Source organism: Azolla caroliniana, unplaced genomic scaffold (genome assembly GCF_043228905.1).
Source record: "Azolla caroliniana isolate FFs.n. ecotype wild unplaced genomic scaffold, voAzoCaro1.0.p SCAF_1, whole genome shotgun sequence".
In the NCBI taxonomy this organism is placed as follows: Eukaryota; Viridiplantae; Streptophyta; class Polypodiopsida; order Salviniales; family Salviniaceae; genus Azolla; species Azolla caroliniana.
The window spans coordinates 4057979-4075175 of record NW_028230436.1 but is presented as its reverse complement, the minus strand read 5'-3'; the positions used below and the strand labels follow the sequence as shown (position 1 = coordinate 4075175).

The 17197-nt window shown below is 36.4% G+C and overlaps 1 protein-coding gene and 1 pseudogene across 2 annotated transcripts; one reads left to right on the top strand and one right to left on the bottom strand.

Moving 5' to 3' along the window:
- The first annotated feature begins 817 nt into the window (after positions 1–817).
- LOC147868446 (UDP-rhamnose/UDP-galactose transporter 2-like) lies at positions 818–4356 on the top strand. The gene is made up of 5 exons (XM_087319292.1): positions 818–1098; positions 2414–2598; positions 3003–3203; positions 3294–3455; positions 3588–4356. Exons 1-5 carry the CDS (start codon positions 960–962, stop codon positions 3942–3944), a joined length of 1044 nt encoding a protein of 347 aa, XP_087175418.1. The 5' UTR covers positions 818–959; the 3' UTR covers positions 3945–4356.
- Positions 4357–4894: 538 nt separating this feature from the next.
- LOC147868445 (kinesin-like protein KIN-UB) lies at positions 4895–15691 on the bottom strand (annotated as a pseudogene). Its single transcript, XR_015529766.1, has 19 exons — positions 14975–15691; positions 13933–14033; positions 13708–13830; positions 11686–11871; positions 10957–11178; positions 10683–10845; positions 10372–10521; positions 9430–9518; positions 9016–9228; positions 8803–8940; positions 8578–8724; positions 8309–8431; positions 8091–8229; positions 7919–8011; positions 7701–7826; positions 6399–6524; positions 6120–6263; positions 5892–6020; positions 4895–5460 (listed from the first exon to the last, which is right to left on the bottom strand). The product of XR_015529766.1 is annotated as a kinesin-like protein KIN-UB (transcript).
- Between the last annotated feature and the right edge of the window lie 1506 nt (positions 15692–17197).

The window sequence follows — 17197 nt, the reverse complement described above, 5'->3', positions numbered from 1 at the left end:
GGGAAAAGTAATTATATGCTTAATTTTGATTATATACTACTATAAAAAAACATTGGTATAACCTGTAGGCATAGAAAAAGGTTCCAATTTGTTGTGTGGAAAAAGGGATTATTATTCATACCTCTCGAAACCTATGGGATAATTTACCTTATCATTGGTCAATGTGGCCTAGTCTCTTTACATAACATACTTATATATGTCTCAAGTTGATTCAAATAACAGAAACAAAACAACCTCCGACTAACATGAAAATGAGTAATATAACACGGGAATGCTTGTATGAGAAGTATGTGATGCTATGACATAAGAGGAAAGACAAGTTAGCGAAGGCATTGAGATTGAAACGCCATGATGGTAAAAAGCCAAAACAATAGTATCGCGACGCAAGCATCATCGACCCTAAATGTTTGTGCAAAGGACAAGCCAAGAACGTAGCTCACGAGAGATAGATATGTAGATAGATAAGCAGAGAGATAGACAGACAAACAAACAACCAGATACATAGATTATATTATCGTCTTCGGAGGTAAAATATGACCTATGAGACCTTACATCTCTTTCGAACTAACTATTGCTCGCGCAAACAACCTTAGTTTGAGGTAGTGTGATGGCTCTAGAAAATGAGTGTGCATGGCCTGCCTTGACTTTTATGTGTTTGAAATGCCCCTTTTTACCGAACTCAAAATTTGTTTTTCCACTACTTTCTTGCCTTCAAACCCCAACACCCCAATCCCTCACACAACCCCTTCATCATGCCTCTCTCTCTCTCTCTCACACACACACACACACACACACACACTCACTCACTCACTCACTCACTCACTCAACATGTTACACACACATCTCTGTTGTGGGCAGTTTCCACATTTTTCATTCTCCTCTGTTTCCCCCCTTCCTCTGTTTTCAGTGAAGAGAAAAATAGATCTTCAAAAGGGTAAAATTATATAAGTATTACAAACATGGCTTCGGAGAAGAAAGCAGCACCAGGAGGAGGAGTGTCAGATGTAGGGGCATGGGTCATGAATGTACTCAGTTCTGTGGGCATCATCCTGGCCAACAAGCAGGTCATGTCTACCCATGGCTACGGTTTTCAATTCGGTATTCTTCTTTTTCTAATTCTTCTTCAATTATCCATCCATCGTCAATTAATCAATCATTGACCCTCATCAATTGATCGATCAATCAATCATCCCATTGCACCTATTGTATCCTTCATCAACCAGCCTCATTCGGTTGCATCTAAGTTTTGCTTCTAAATTTATTCATTGTATTTTTTTCAGCATATGCCATTTCATAAATACTTGCATTGGTTTAGTCCATTTTATAATGGCCTTGATGATTCCATCGTATCAATTTATTTATTGTTACATTACACTTGGCAATCCCATTGCATCGTTGTGTTACTGATGCACTTTCTCGGATCATGATTTGCTTTGTCATAAATTAATCAATCACGTTCCATTCAGATTCAAGTTGAGTTATTCTTTCTTATTAGATTGTCTTGTTTCATTCAGTTTGCCTTGTCAATTGTTATGGGCATGACCATAATTTATCTCATGGTAACCCGCTTTACACTCTTGGTTAACCCTCACACTTTATCCTCATGTGTAAAATACTACGGGACTAGTTACCAGAAAATAAATTATGGCCATGCCTGTAACATCAATAGATTAGAATATACCTTAATCAATCATGTCCCCTTCAGATTCAAGTTTAGTTATTGTTTCTAAGATATTGACTTGTTTTGTTCGGTTTTGCCTTGTCATTAATTGAGATGCTCATGTAACATAAAAGTATTGCACAATGGATGCCAAAAACAAGGCATGGTAATTGATCAGAACTGCATGCTTATAAATGGGTTTCGAGGCTTCCAATGGGGATGTAACTATATATCTATTTCTGTTGTGATGCAAGGAGGGAAACCCAAGTCCCATTATAAATGTTATAATGGAAGCATGTTTATACATGGATTATCAGTCTCTCATTGTCAACCTATGCATTCTTTTCTCCTCACATGTTGGTCATCCAAGTATACGAGCATCACGACTGTATACCCATTCATTGCAATGTAACTGTAGATATTTGTAATATCTATGATGTGAAGGAAGACATCATCACCGAGCAGATTGATACCTAATTGAGGCCTGTTTATGCTTCTGCTGCCTACATGGATCTGTCTCACCCTATCAACATATATGTCATTTTTGTTGACCCATCATGTACGCACTCATGTGTCTTTTATCTGGTACGCACTGCACAAATCCACTAATTCTGAGATCCAGAACTAATCGACGAGGTCATGCACATTGAATATGTCAAAATAAGAAAATCAATTCCAATTTTGAAAAACAAGCAACTCCAAGATCATGAAACTTACATTGTTGCTGACAATTTATTTCAATTGTTTCTGCAGCTACCACTTTAACTGCCTTCCATTTCACAGTAACTGCTCTGGTGGGCTACATCTCAGCATTGTCTAGCAATGCCCCCTACAAGACACTCCCTTTCTGGGACCTTTTCTGGTTTTCGCTCATCGCGAATTCCTCAATTGTGTGTATGAATCTGAGCCTTATGCTCAACTCTGTCGGATTCTATCAGGTTTGTTTTGACTATATAAAGTTTTATGAATTTGGCACATATTTGTGTCACTAACATTAAACATTCATGTATATCACTGGCGTTTCATCAAACATTCATGCATATAGTATATGAGTGCCATGAGCATTCATGCATATAATTTTGGGCATCATTAAGCATTGATATGCATACCAGATTTTGATTGCCATAAACATTCATGCTGATAAATGTGTGTGTCACCATTGGCATTTATGCATATACTTTCTGAGTGGCAACCAACATCCATACATATAACTTGATGTAACTAAACATGAATGCATATTTTGCTTCAACTGCTCATTAATATCCATAGATAGATATTTCGAGTTTAACTAGCTAGCATGAATGAAATGTATGAAGTAAAATATGCAATGTGCTGAATGCAGATATCGAAGTTGAGCATGATACCAGTCGTGTGTATCCTTGAATGGTTACTTCATAACAAGACTTACACGAGGGAGGTAAAAGCAGCGGTATTCATAGTCGTTTTTGGAGTGGGTGTTTGCACAGTGACTGATGTGCACATCAACTTGAAGGGCTTCATTTCTGCAGTATTTGCTGTCTCATGCTCATCTTTGCAACAGATTGTATGTCTTAAACCCAATTTTGTATTTCCGATACAATAATATAAAAATAACTATGTCTTTCTTCCTTTTTAACCACCCATTTTCTTGCAGTATATAGGCTCCTTCCAAAAAAAATTCTCCATTGGCTCATTTGAGCTCCTAAGTCGGACAGCTCCAATCCAAGCTGCATCATTGCTCATCTTCGGTCCATTTTGTGATTATGTATTGAATGGGAGAAGTCTTTTGAATTTCCAGTTCACTCCTGGATCAATTGTAAGTTCCTCATACAACAAATTGCTGTTTTCGGTTTCTTGTATAGAATGTTTAAAAAAATTTACTCATTTTTTTAAACAAAAATCTTCTGATCAAAATGAAATTTTTTTGCTTTATTTTGTTTTGGGGCAGTTCTTTATTAGCCTCTCATGCGCATTGGCTGTATTTTGCAATCTGAGCCAATATATATGTATCGGCCGATTTTCTGCCGTGTCATTCCAAGTGCTGGGACATATGAAGACAGTGTGTGTATTGCTATTAGGGTGGATGCTTTTTGACTCAACTCTAACTTTCAAGAACATAATGGGCATGTTGATGGCTGTATTGGGTATGGTTTTATATAGTTTGGCGATGGAGGCTGCAAAGCAATCTCCATTGAAGATTGTTCCCATCATGAAAGATGTCAATTATGCTGATGAAGATGTGTCTTTGCTCAAAGGTGGATTTGGGTCACAAGACATTGAAGGTGGCAAAGAGAACTTGAAGTGAATTCAGTAATAATGCTAATTATAAGTTATATATTTTTTACACATCAACTATGGAATAGACAGAACCTAGTTGATATGTTTTACAAAACATATAAAAAAACTATAGAAAAAGAAGTCACACCACCATAACTAAGCTTGGCATTAAACAAAAAAATCGAAACTAAATCTTGCCCCACATGAGCATAGGTTGACGGATGTCTTTTTATGCCCTGCTCTCTCCCTCAACCAGCAAAGACAATATCTATATATTACCATGCACCTATGGGATAGAGAGTACCATTTTGCTTATAAGCTCATTCATAGTTATATCTAAACTGGTCTATTTTCAATGTGTAATGCAAACTCGTTTTTTCCAATCCTGAATAATTTTGGCTATTTCAATGACTATTGCACGAGATTTGCCCAATTCTACTGTAAATCAAGTAACACTAAAACAAAATATAGGATATTTTGAAAGACTAATCTTATTTTCTCAATTTTCAGGGCTAAATAAGCTGTAAATATTCACTGTAACTGATTTTGATGATTGGTCTAACAAATGTGAAGCAGAATACATGAAATGGATGTATCTCCAAACATGGGCTGAACGACAAATAAATGTTTGGAAATTAGGGCTTTATAGAAGAGGGATAGCAACAGCACTTTTTGGTGCAAACTCTCTTACATCATTCCTCCACCAGAAATTATGTGAAGGCCTGTAGGAATTCAAGCAACCAATAAATTAGGTTACTCAATTGCAGTATTCTTGAGGGAGAGAAAACATGCTTTGGTTGATGTTCCATTACGACAAAGGGGAAAAGTTAACTTTAATGAAGTATTTATGTTTAATAGGTATAGGGGGAATCAGTACTGCATTTAGGTTTAATTTTATTGTTTGCAACAGAATTAGTAACAATTATACCAGTCGTGACAGAGAGTGAACAAGAGGAACACCATTAGCAACAATACACATTAAGCAGAAGAAAATTATATTAACGTCTCTTTGTCAAACAATGGTTGAAATTGCAATATTTTGTACAACTGACGGTTCACCCCAAGAAGCTAGGGGCTTTTATATACCATACTGCAATATAACTAATTTATTATAGGATGAATGGTTTTTTATCTTAAACATTCAGTTTTCAATCATTACAGTAAAAATATACATCACCACTGTTTCACATGGAAGCAAAAACCTTTACAAGTGAAAAAAGCCTTTTGACGATGAAATATAAAAAAACAATTACAAAAGATATACCGATGCACCATGATGATTACAAAACAATTACAAATCTTCATGATGAAGAATTGCTGCACCTTGATTTAATATAAAGGAACCTTCTTTTGCCAAGAGGATCAGTGATTTGCAACCTTCCATTCTATAGCACTATTTGCAACTGTCTCAATTCAGCCTGAAATATAGAGTTCCCGGCCAACATACGATGCGCCAGCATCCTAATGTCTTCTCTTGAACACTCTAGAAATGCGGACCAGCTCCCATAAAGCCCCTCCACTTACCAAATCTGTTACGTTCATTTCTATACCACAAAAACAAAGATGTTTTTCTGAAAGCATGAATACAGTCAAGTTCATAATATGGATGGTACTATGAAAATATGAATTACAAGCTTTTCAACTAAGACAAATAAATATTAACTGTGTTATCTACAAAGTATATAGATAGATAGATATATCTTCTTCTTTTTATTACACCAATATTTACTAACTTTCTTTTATAATTACAGCATTACATAATAAATACAACATTATTGTACTAACTATAAATACAGAATAATCTATGTGAATACAAAATGTAGATGTTATGTACAAAACATAAACAAATACAAATACTGCACTGCACTGCACTGTCAAACTACAATATTACGACAGAATTCCTGTAATGACTCACAATATATTGACATAAATGTGATTTTGTCTCCATCTAAAAGCTTACTTTATTACTTAGTACCTTGCTGTGCCAAATGGCAAAGTGCCAGCTCGATATGACGCCGGATGGGTGACACGTCATTATTAGCATTCAAAACTATCCACGGCAAGGCACCCTCGTCGATTAGCATCGATCGACCTTTCTTTAACCCTGTGTGAAACCCAACCCCCCAAAAGGACGAATGATTACACATATCTATAGACCAATATGCATTCAATTTATCCAGAATTTCTTATATAAATGATCTACCTTGAGCAGCTGCTCGAGACTCGCACTTTGCAAAGTTTGCAATACCTCGAGCAACTTGAGCAAGGACATCAGGATGCCTCGACTTGGCCATGCTCAGAAGTGCCCTAATGCCACCCTCGTCTCTTAGCTTCAATTGCAGCTTATCTGAAATATTTGAATCATCAATAATATTACTCAAAATGATGAATAAATTCTACCAAACACATGGGTTTCTGGAGACATGACTCAAGTTTCTGAGCTAAATAAACATCAACCAGCTCAACTATCACACTTCAGTACCATTTCCACACAGGTTTGCAATTGCACCAGCTACCATGCGGAGGGTCTGTGGGTCTTCTGCATCATCAGCTGTTCTGGAAAGCAACGTAATGCCACCTTCAGACATTATCAGCTCTTGGTTGGTTTCTAAGAGGAAAGCAAAAAGTTGAAAATCACCATTTAGGTTAAAAATCCCAAAAAAAGACAGATTCTCTGAGTTAAAAGCAGACATTCAAGGCATCCATCAGTAGACAGTGGTGCACACCTCAAAAAAGATGGGAAAGAAGAAGACAGGATAATCTTGATAGGAGGCCATCTGTATCCTTAACTCTTGTGGAGGTTCCAGTCATATCCTCCAAAACCACAGAGAAAATACTTCCTTAACAATTTTCTCAGTTAGTGTTGTCCTCAAGGAACACATATTTTTGTGATACTTACTGATGAAACTTGTGAAACTGAACACTCCAAAAAACTTCACCTTCCTCAAGGGAGGTTGGATGTACTTGTCAAATTTGGTTAAAAACACTCACACATCTACTGCTCACCTATGTAATGCTATAAATCCCAACGGATATCATAAAAATAATTTGATTCCTCCTCAACTACGATTTCCTGTGAATACGGTAAGATTCAATATTAAATCCATCTATCTGCCTCCCAAATGCAGACAATGTATAGAGTGTTGACTTTCGAACAAGGCCTCGAGGTTTGATCACTATCAGCATAGCTCTGAATTCCGCTTGAAAACCAGGCATGCCAGGACTAAGCCATTGCCATAGGTCATGCAAGAATCACCATGGCAGGTTTTTAACATTATGTCATACTGACACATTCACCACCATGAGCAAGTGGAACCATTTTATCCTACCACCCTCAGGATTCAAGAGAATGAAACTTTACCTTGTAAGATAGGTGGACCTACAGCAACACAGTTGATAGTTGTTGTGAGATTTGCTTCTAGAAAGTTTTATATCAGTACTTGCCTTGAGTTAATTGACAACAGTTCTTGCAAGCTTCAAGTTACTTACTTCAATGGCAGAATTTCATTCCTCTAGGCATTTTACACTAAGGACACATTGTCGGAAGTCAAAAAATATGCATGGTATTTATCCAGTTCTCTTTATCAATTATCATGATCTATCATTTAATTACAGTATTCATATCAGTAGCTTCACAATGAAACATGGGGATGTCACTAGTAGTTTACATCAAAGAATATGGGTTAAACCATCCTAACAGTTTCAGCTCCAAGAAAATTAACAGACCATATGAACAATAAGCATATAAGAATCTAAAATTATCGAAGCTACAGTTAGTCCATACCATTCATGGCCAGGTTGGCTATGGCCCCTGCAGCAACCCTACGGATTGTCTCATCTTCTGAACGCTTTAAGAGCATCAATATGGAGTGAAGGCCTCCTGCCTCTACAATCTTTTCTTGGTTCTTTTCTGGGAATATGTAAAGGATAAAGAGTACATCATTTTCACATTCATTATAAGCATTTGCACTATGCTATATAAGAATTCAACAGGATGTATACCCTCTGCAGCAAGATTTGCAACAACTTTTACAGCATGTACCCGGATATCGACCTCCTCAGACTCCAGTAATGATAGCACTTTCTGCAATCCTGCTGCAGTGCAGTAATTGTGGTTCAACACAAATGTCTGTGACACAATTCAATAAGCTGATGAGGACAGCCACAATTTTACCATGATCATGGAGTTTGGTTGTAATTGATTTTTGACCCATCGGCATCTCAAAAGTGGTTTGAGAACTCTGTGTGCTTCTGTAGTTTTCAGATCCGAATGAGCTTCGAGAAGAACTTAATCCATCTTCCACTATCTTAGCCTGATATCACAACTCATTCATATTTTAGTTGTCTTAAGAACAAAGGAAAAGACTACATTTAAGCAAATCAGGCATGCACCTCATCTGCTCCAGTGTCTAGATGACCCAATTGATTTCGCAATTTCGTAATTTCATCCTCAAGTTTTTTCCTTATTATTGTTTCCTCTTCCAGCCTTTTTGTAAGCAGTCTAAGCTCCTGACCCTGTTTACCCGTGTCACAGACCTTAAATATTTCAGCAAACTTCTAAAACCTTGTAGATCCACTGGCAATCAGAAAAATACGATTCAAGATCTATTTTTGTGTATGATACTAAGGATTATCTGAGTTAAGACATCAAACTTTTATACCTCTGCAGACCAAGTGCTGTTTTCAGAAAGTTCAGAGCATTTAGTCTCAAGATCTCTTTCTGCTTGTAGCTTCAATCGTGTTTCATTCTCTAATTGAAGCTTTAATTCAATAATTTCAACATTGAGCTGTTTATATGAATCCGTTTTCTGGACAATGACCATCACTTTGTTACAGTAATACAGACAAGAATACTGTAGACAGAACTGAAGACAATGCATACGTACATCTGCCTGGTGGCCCATGCTTTGAATGGTTTTTCTCAAGTCATTTTCTAATCTTTGTCTTTCTGCTCGTTCCCATTCAAGGCCCTGCAATGCTTCGGAATGCTCTCTTTCAAGCTTAGCCCTTTCAGCAGACATTTTCTGAAGAAGAGTTTACCATGAGATATCTATACTGCCAAAGAATTAACATTGTTCAAAAACAAAATATTTGTATACTTCAAGTGCATTTGCAAGTTTCTTTTCAAATTCATTTGCACAATTCCATGCTTCTTCCAGTTTTGTCTGAAACCCTTGCTCTTGTTCTAATATAAGGCTTCCTTGTCTCTCATTTTCTGCGATCAGCTTGTTCAGCTCCCTATCCAGCTTACGACAAAGGCTTTTATAATCGAACTCTTCTTTAATTCTCACCATGTTCTCAATCTTCATTGCCTGCACTGCATGGAAGTGATTTAGGTTAGAACCTGGGATTGAACATACCAAAGAGGCAACAAAAAAACAAAAATAATTTCCCTGACTGCCACCCTCATCCCCATTATATCCCATGTCAGCTTAATCCTTAAAACATCATAGAAACTTTTGAAAAACTTGATAGAGAAACCAGCTACAAAGGGAAAAGGCCTCATGACTCACTCGTTGACCAAATAATATAGTACTTGCAGTTTCTCCTCGATGACGTGGTGATGGTCCTATAGTAATCACTAAAGATGTCCTTGCAGTACCTGAAAAAATCAACGTAAATGAGAAGGTTGTGTCATTTATTAAAATAGATCGTGCATAAGTATAAAGCACATATAATCATCTGCAATGCCAGTCCTGGATTGCCAATTTCAAGAATCTTCTGGGTGAGCTGAGTTTGGAAATTCAAACATGGCATAAAACATATGAACAATTGAGAAATACTTGGAAAACCAGTAAGTGAGCCATCCATAATTCTCAAAAGAGAAATGTCGAAGATACATGTCTCAAAAAGGAAAAGAAAAAGAAAAAGGAAAAGGAACGCAAATCCAGCATATCCTTGATAAAGAAAACACATGATAATTATTCATATTGCTGATTTCGGGTTTCATGAAAATTATGTTGACAAGCCTGGGAAAAAGAAAGTATGGAAAAATACCAACTTCTTATAATCCACAAAACAGATATGACAAAAAGACTCCATATCTGAGTAATATGAGTTGACTTCCAATTTTCAATAGAATCTGAGTTAACATATGTGAATACAAATTAATGTTGAACTAATTCGTTCAGTTTCTAAAGCTACTCTACAGGGCGATGCACAAACTCGGCCATGAAGAGATTGACCACTAAAACAATGGAACCACTTTTTAACGAAACCACATACAAAATGGAGCTAGCTTAAATTAAAGGTTTCCATTTGTATGTGTAATTTGATTAATCAAATTTTAGGCTTTCTTCCCATTTCTATTTAAACAGTAGGTTTACTGGCGAAGTAAAGACATCAAGTTTCACTTTCAAGACATAAAATAAACAAAATGTAGGTGATGATGACATAGCTGCAAAATAGCTTTACAATGATCATAACGTTTATTTCCTTAAAAAGTAATATATAACCTCCAAAGGAATCACGGAGCAGCCTTGTAAGTTTTGAATCCCGGATGGGAACATGAGCACTGCCTTCAGCTAATGCATTGATACACTTGCCAAGAGCTGTTAGTGACAAATTTATCGACTTTGCTTCCTCCAAAGCACGACCTTCACTCCCTACAAAGTCAAGACAGAACTATTTCATAATCCGACAGCTTTGTGACTCCCTTTAAATAGCATGCAAACGAACAAATCAACAGCAGCAAAGTAGGAAATAAAGCCTATCAATTAAAAAACGGCTAAATGATATCATATCCTTTAATCAAATCAGTATAAACCAGATTTTTCCAATCGCTCGGATCCAGCAAGATCCACCACCACCAGCTTGCTCTTTCTAACTGTTGGGGCTTTGAATCCTTTGATCATATGTACACAAATTTCATTTTCATTCATATCAATCAAATCTCCTGTTTTCCCGCCGATATGTTTCTTTATAGTAACCTAGAATCAATGGAAAAAACATAGTTCTTTGAAAACCCTTACACCTGCAGCACCACTGAAAAAGCTAAAAGGAAGCTAATATCAATATCTGACATAAGAAGCAAAACTAACCATTAATACTGCATGGCTTCTAGATGATTCAGCATTAAGTTTTGTATTGGCAGCAAATCTATTTGCTTCACCTGTTCGAAGAAGCTCTACGAAACTACATCGATCTCTTATCTGTACAACGGTAGCTCCTGGTACTGATACATCGCCTGTCTTTGGATCCTCAACTATTGGTATGTTATATTTTTCTGGAGCAAGTAGATCTTGTACTGTTTCCATGTACAGCTGTTTTTGAAAGAAATTGCAAATTAGAAGCAAGAAAAAAACTTAGGAGAGATATATAGTTTAAAACCTTTCTACTTATTTTGCAAGTCTATATTCCATGGAAGGAAGATTGGGTGAGTCATCATACCCAAAGCCCAAACAAAATTAATGCATGCACATGTCAAAAGGATGCCCCATGACCTACTGAACCTCACAAAAGGAAAGCAGTCTCGAGAACGGGATTTAAAAATATGTTTTTATAAACCCATAGATCAGAATTAAAATAGACATTAGCTTCACAGATGATGCCCAACACCACAGCCTTAAATATCAAAAGAATATGGCCAACCCTTTATACAATGTGATGCAAAAACCACGCAGATAAACAAAGAGGATTTCTCCAACAGACCAAGAACTACAACAGTTTATACGTAGCTCATTAATACCAAATAAGAATATGTATGAGCATACCAAAATCTGCAAATTTCTACATCAATTAATATATGCATTAAAATACTAATGGTTCACCTGCAAATATGATACATTGACAGAATCATTCCCTGGAGATATGTTTGCAAAGATGTCCTCCATAGCACGTACCATTATCCCACGATTTGATATGTCTTCATCACCCAAACTTCCAACTGTAAAAGTTTTACCTGTTCCTGTCTGCCCATAAGCCATGACTGTACCGTTGAATCCTTCTAGGACACTCTGCAAAACGCTTATGAGGAAATTTCGTTGGTTATGCTTGTTTACATATCTGAGACGGCATAATTTATCCAGCATGAATGAAAATTCACACGTAATAATTATCTCTTCATGATATCAAAGTACTCTGGCTTGCAAAACCTTATTGTAGGTTTGAAATACAGAACTCATGAAAGTACATGGTTTGTTATGATTATTGGTGACACTTGATAGATATTGCCAAGTTACAGAAAAGTCTGATAGCACAGGAATTCACACAAAATTTCACCTAGTGTTTCCCTTCCTTGGCACGCAAAAGAACTAGATATAATCTTTGTATGCTGGCTCAGGTTAACTATAATAACTTTGAAATCCATATTTGCGCCATTAATCAATAGCAACGAGATATACTGTTATTACAATTATATGCCTCATTTGAATATATGTTTGGTCATGCAAGGGGATCATGTCTATATAGATCACAATGATCAATTTCCACGTAAATAATGGATTCAGCAATTGAAATATTAGGATAAACATGTGTGCATAGAGAGCTAGAACCCATATTAAAAGACACAGAGAGAGAGAGAGAAAGATATATTAATAGCTTTTAGGCGGCCTAAATGGCCTATAAGAACAAACAAGAGATTACATCTTAAAATGTTGTGTCACCTTGGCAAACAGCAAACCAAATGTAACTAAGTAAAAAAGTCAATAGAATTTGAATCAAGACATGACTAAGAATCTCGTCATCTATACATGCAAGATTCTCAAGACAGATATATTATACCTTTTTGTCTTCGAAAGATCTCTAGCATAGGTAAATCGATAATGGAGAGGTCTCCAAAGTGAGGGAAGCACATGTGATGGAAAGAGATAATGGCCTTTATCTGTCGATGATAAGGGTGGTGAGATCATGGTCCACGAGCTGGGGCCTATGTGCTCAATAAAGGAATATGTGAATGTTCTGGTCAATACATAAAATTCTTTCTGGATCTTCCTATTAGTATCTTTACGTATTTATTCCCTATCTAACTCTTTCGATTCCCAGTTTTTTTACACCTACATCCAAGGGACCAGAAAAGTTTTTGATCCATGAACCAGGTATTGAACCTATAGGAAATACCTTGATTCGATTTCAGATCCAGAATGTGTGGGATCAAGCGTGCAGTTGAACCCATACATTATTACTCCACCAGATACACTCTCGAAGATTCTATTTGGTTCAGAAGCTTATATATGTACATGGGAGGGTTCTCAAGCACCGTATTTGGCAAGGATAGGACAGAGAGATAAGACATTTTGGCTTGGCCCTCCAGCAGGCAGAAAAGCAGGCGAAAGTTTACTGCAAGATAACTATATATGATAGTGCCTGTAGAGTAATATACACACACAACATATGATGACCGATTCTTGTGCACAACAACATACATGCCATGTGTAAATTGGAGTAACTATCCAGACAGAGGATTTGATGTAAATATATGAAGAGAAGTTCTGTGAATCAAGGGAAGCTATTGGTGCAAAAGTGCACTTCAGCAATTTGGTCAAATATCTATATATGCTCCTCAATTACCTTCAATTGTATGTTTTTATTGGTCAGATTTTCAAGCAATGGCCTATTTTCTCGTTTGTTCCTGTAAAATATCCCAGAAATCTCTCTGATTTTCAAAGAAAATAAGTTTTTACCTCCAACAACAGCAAAAGCTCCTAAACATACATTTTGCAAAAGAAGTCACGTTTTGACACATGATACACCCTTAGAATTCTCTTTCTATAGTTAAAGATGTTGAAAACTAATCTAAATCAAATATGTAAGTACATCTTGAAATCAATATATGGAAGGAATAACATCACAACCTCAACTACAGGTTTGGCAACAACTTCATATACTCGCTTTTGGGAAGAAAAGTCTGTAAGAACTTCATCAAACTCATAAGTTTCACACTCCCAATTGTTCTTTCTTAACTTCAACCTTTTTAACTGCAATCAAAATAACTTCGTTAGAGAAGGCATAAGAAGCTGACAAAAAACATTATTGAGCTTGAATTACAAATGAATTGCAAAAGAAACTTAGAGGATAACCTCAGGTTGTAATTCAACACAGTCTGCAAAGTCTGTGTCTGCAATAGACTCTTCTGCATTTCTAGGTCTCAATCTCACTGCCACACGCACTCTCACTGATACTGTTCCAAACATTATGAAAGCAGTAGCATTAACACGGTTTGATTCTCATCAAAGTAATTAAGCTTCTCAATAGATTTGGCAAAAAGTAAATTCTTTTGGTAGAAACGACCTGTTGAGGTGTAGACCCTAACATTTTATTGCACTATACCACACAAATGTTTTGACCTTAAGCACAGAATGTCCTATTTTTCTATTTTTGCTGCATTCACCTTGTATGGATAATGTGGTCCTCGGTAATGGATGATCTTGATGAATTCATGACATCACACAAGGAAGAAAATCAATGAAAACGTTCAAAGGCTGATTACACACCCATAAGCATTTATGCAACGATATCTATCCTCAAACTTATATTTAGGAGATTTTTCTTCCTGAAACACAAATGGAACATTCAATATATTCGGGGAATAATTGCACTGTTAAGCAAGATCAAAGATGGAAATTATAGTGAACTCCTCACACACAAAAAAAAGTACAATGAAGATGTTCAATAAGGTGAAAAGTAGTAACAAAACATTGTATATCCTTAAATAATTTTATTGGAAAAGCTGTTTGGACTAACAATAAGACAATACGTCAGTAAAAAATAAGCATGTTCATAACAAAGCTGAGCTTAACAAAGCATGTACAGATATTATGGTGAATGGCGATGAGAATGTGAAACCAGATGGCAAGTGTGAAATCCACATCTACGCAAAACTGTATGGTATAAATACACGCATACATATACATATATCCATAAGTTGTTCTCTAGGGGGATTAAGATGAATTTTCCGAAAACAAATTGTGGCAAGAATATGTAACAAAATAAGAAAAATCATATCCAAATCTGCCAACAACTGTCCACAAACATACCAATAATTCTAAAAGATGTTTGGATCAACAAAAAGACAAAAATAAGAGCCCAACAAGCAAAGGTCAAGAATGATGAGAAACTAACCTCCAGGATCACATCTTCCATTTCCTTGTTGAGGGAGGGAACTCTGGCGCCTACTGGCTGGGGCGAGTGATGGGCGGAATGATGGCGAGGCCGGCCTTGTCCTCATTGAAGATGGGGTTGATGGCCGTGGAGGAGACCCGCATTGCCTCATCAGAGTACCATTATTACTATTATTCACAGACATAGACCGCTCAGGCTTTGGCATTGCTCTAGAGGGTACATTCCTAAAAGACATTTCTTTACTGTTTATGCTCACGAAAGGGTAGTTTTTCAATAGACTCTTCTAAATCCCTTGCACCCAAGATGCAATTTAAAGCTTTGTGTTACATTAGATGCGTGTATATATATCTATCCTTGAGACGCTTGTTTTTCAATAGATTCTTTGCAAATACCATGCCTGCACCCAATAGGCAAGAAATAAGTGAGAATTCACTATCTATCTACACGCATATCCTCGAGCATGTTAGTTTGTCAATTAAACTCTTCTAGATTCCATACACCCAATATGCCGGAAATTGTTGTAAGCCATTATTGTGTATACGTTTATAATCAAGAAGGCTTATTTTATTAACTGTCTATTTTGCTCCTTGACAATGCGGTATGAGCTATTTACCAAATAACCTAGGTAAACAAGTAACGGACTATGTTTCTGTTTCTTCTTTGGAACAACTTCAGTCCTGCTGAGAGTTGGTTCGTTTTTTGCTCGATCAACCAGAGAAGAAAAAAAGAAAAAAGAAGCGAAGTCTATATTCCAAGAAGTGGATAATGGAAGTGAGGGGGCGAAAGAAAACAAAGCGAAAGAGGGGTGTGGATGAAAATCGTTAAATGGGGGGGGGGGGGGGGGAACAGAGGAGGAGGAGGAGGCAACAGGGGATAACAGGGGAGAACAGGGGAGATGGAACTATACACATACATAATTATACATATATGTATGTATAATTATGTAGATGAAAGGGAAGAAGGGACTCACATGTAAATTGTAATGGCAAAGACTATAGTTATAAACTTATATATATGTATATATGTACATATGCATTCTAACTTTTCTTCTTCTTCTATAAAATGAACTGATTATAATTTATTACTAACAAAGACTACACACACCCTCATTTAAGGTCACTCTTCACTTCTCTTTTCTAATGCATGATAATTATATGTTTCCTCCCCATGCACAACATGAAAAAGCGTTGCCTTTATACATTTCCATCGTGTGTTCCTATTTACCGAGCACTGCCTGTAACATTTCTTTCGGTCCATACGATTCTATAGTTCTTTTACTCTACATACTCATAATGTATGCGATGGTGTGTATTCATTAGATTATTATGATCCTATGCACAAATGCACCTGCTTTGATGCTAGTGTCGTAGAGATTGTTGGGTGTGGGCTCGAGTTTGAGGCAATGGATATACTACCGGAACAACGAGACTTGTTATAGAAAGCATACATTAACGGTTCCCTTTTAAAAACGGGCATCACTTCATTGAACGTGTTTGTCCTAAAATGACTTCTCAAGTTCATAAAAACCAAAACTTGCATTACATTGACAAACTCCATGCAATAAATGAAGTTTATTTGTTGGACTACAACAAACCACTCTCCGTGTATTTATGATAGGATTCATATTTATGGTACTATGGGCTCTTGGTAACATTTTTCCTCTCTCTTTTTGGCGTGTTATTAGCCTTCTATAAGATAACTATGGGGTTGGTTGATCTCTTACTCGAGACTTGTGATGTAATTGCATGCCAGGATAGTGCACCATGTAGTTCCCTTCTCTGGTATTTACAACTCTTGGTCCTAATTTCGAAGTCTTAACTTGAATGCATATTGTCTACCTTATATAGTTCATAAACAAATATTCTGTTCTCATAGTTCTTTGATATAATATACATATACATATATATACACTTCAAGATGAAGAAGGTCTTCCATGACAATGATGTGTTATGGTTTATAATTAGAAAGTTGTATATAGTCACTCCTATTGTGATGTTTACAATTTAAAAGAACATGATTCTTCGCCTCATAGATTATGCATTTGAATAACATTTCAATGAGATTTGAAAGCGAAAAAGACAACTTTATTGTGTTGTTTTCGTAAAGTGGCCTTTGAGCATGTTATGCTGAAACACCCAACATATACAAGCAAAAACTAGGTGAATTATCTATTAGAAAATTCCCATTAGTCAACAACAAGAATAGACATGTACTTTGATCACT

Excerpts from the sequence above, each read along its gene's own strand:
- LOC147868446 (XM_087319292.1), top strand. The coding sequence starts at position 960 with ATGGCTTCGGAGAAGAAAGCAGCACCAGGAGGAGGAGTGTCAGATGTA. Across the intron at positions 2,599-3,002 it reads ACTCTGTCGGATTCTATCAG|ATATCGAAGTTGAGCATGAT; the intron begins GTTTGTTTTGAC and ends TGCTGAATGCAG. Across the intron at positions 3,456-3,587 it reads AGTTCACTCCTGGATCAATT|TTCTTTATTAGCCTCTCATG; the intron begins GTAAGTTCCTCA and ends GTTTTGGGGCAG.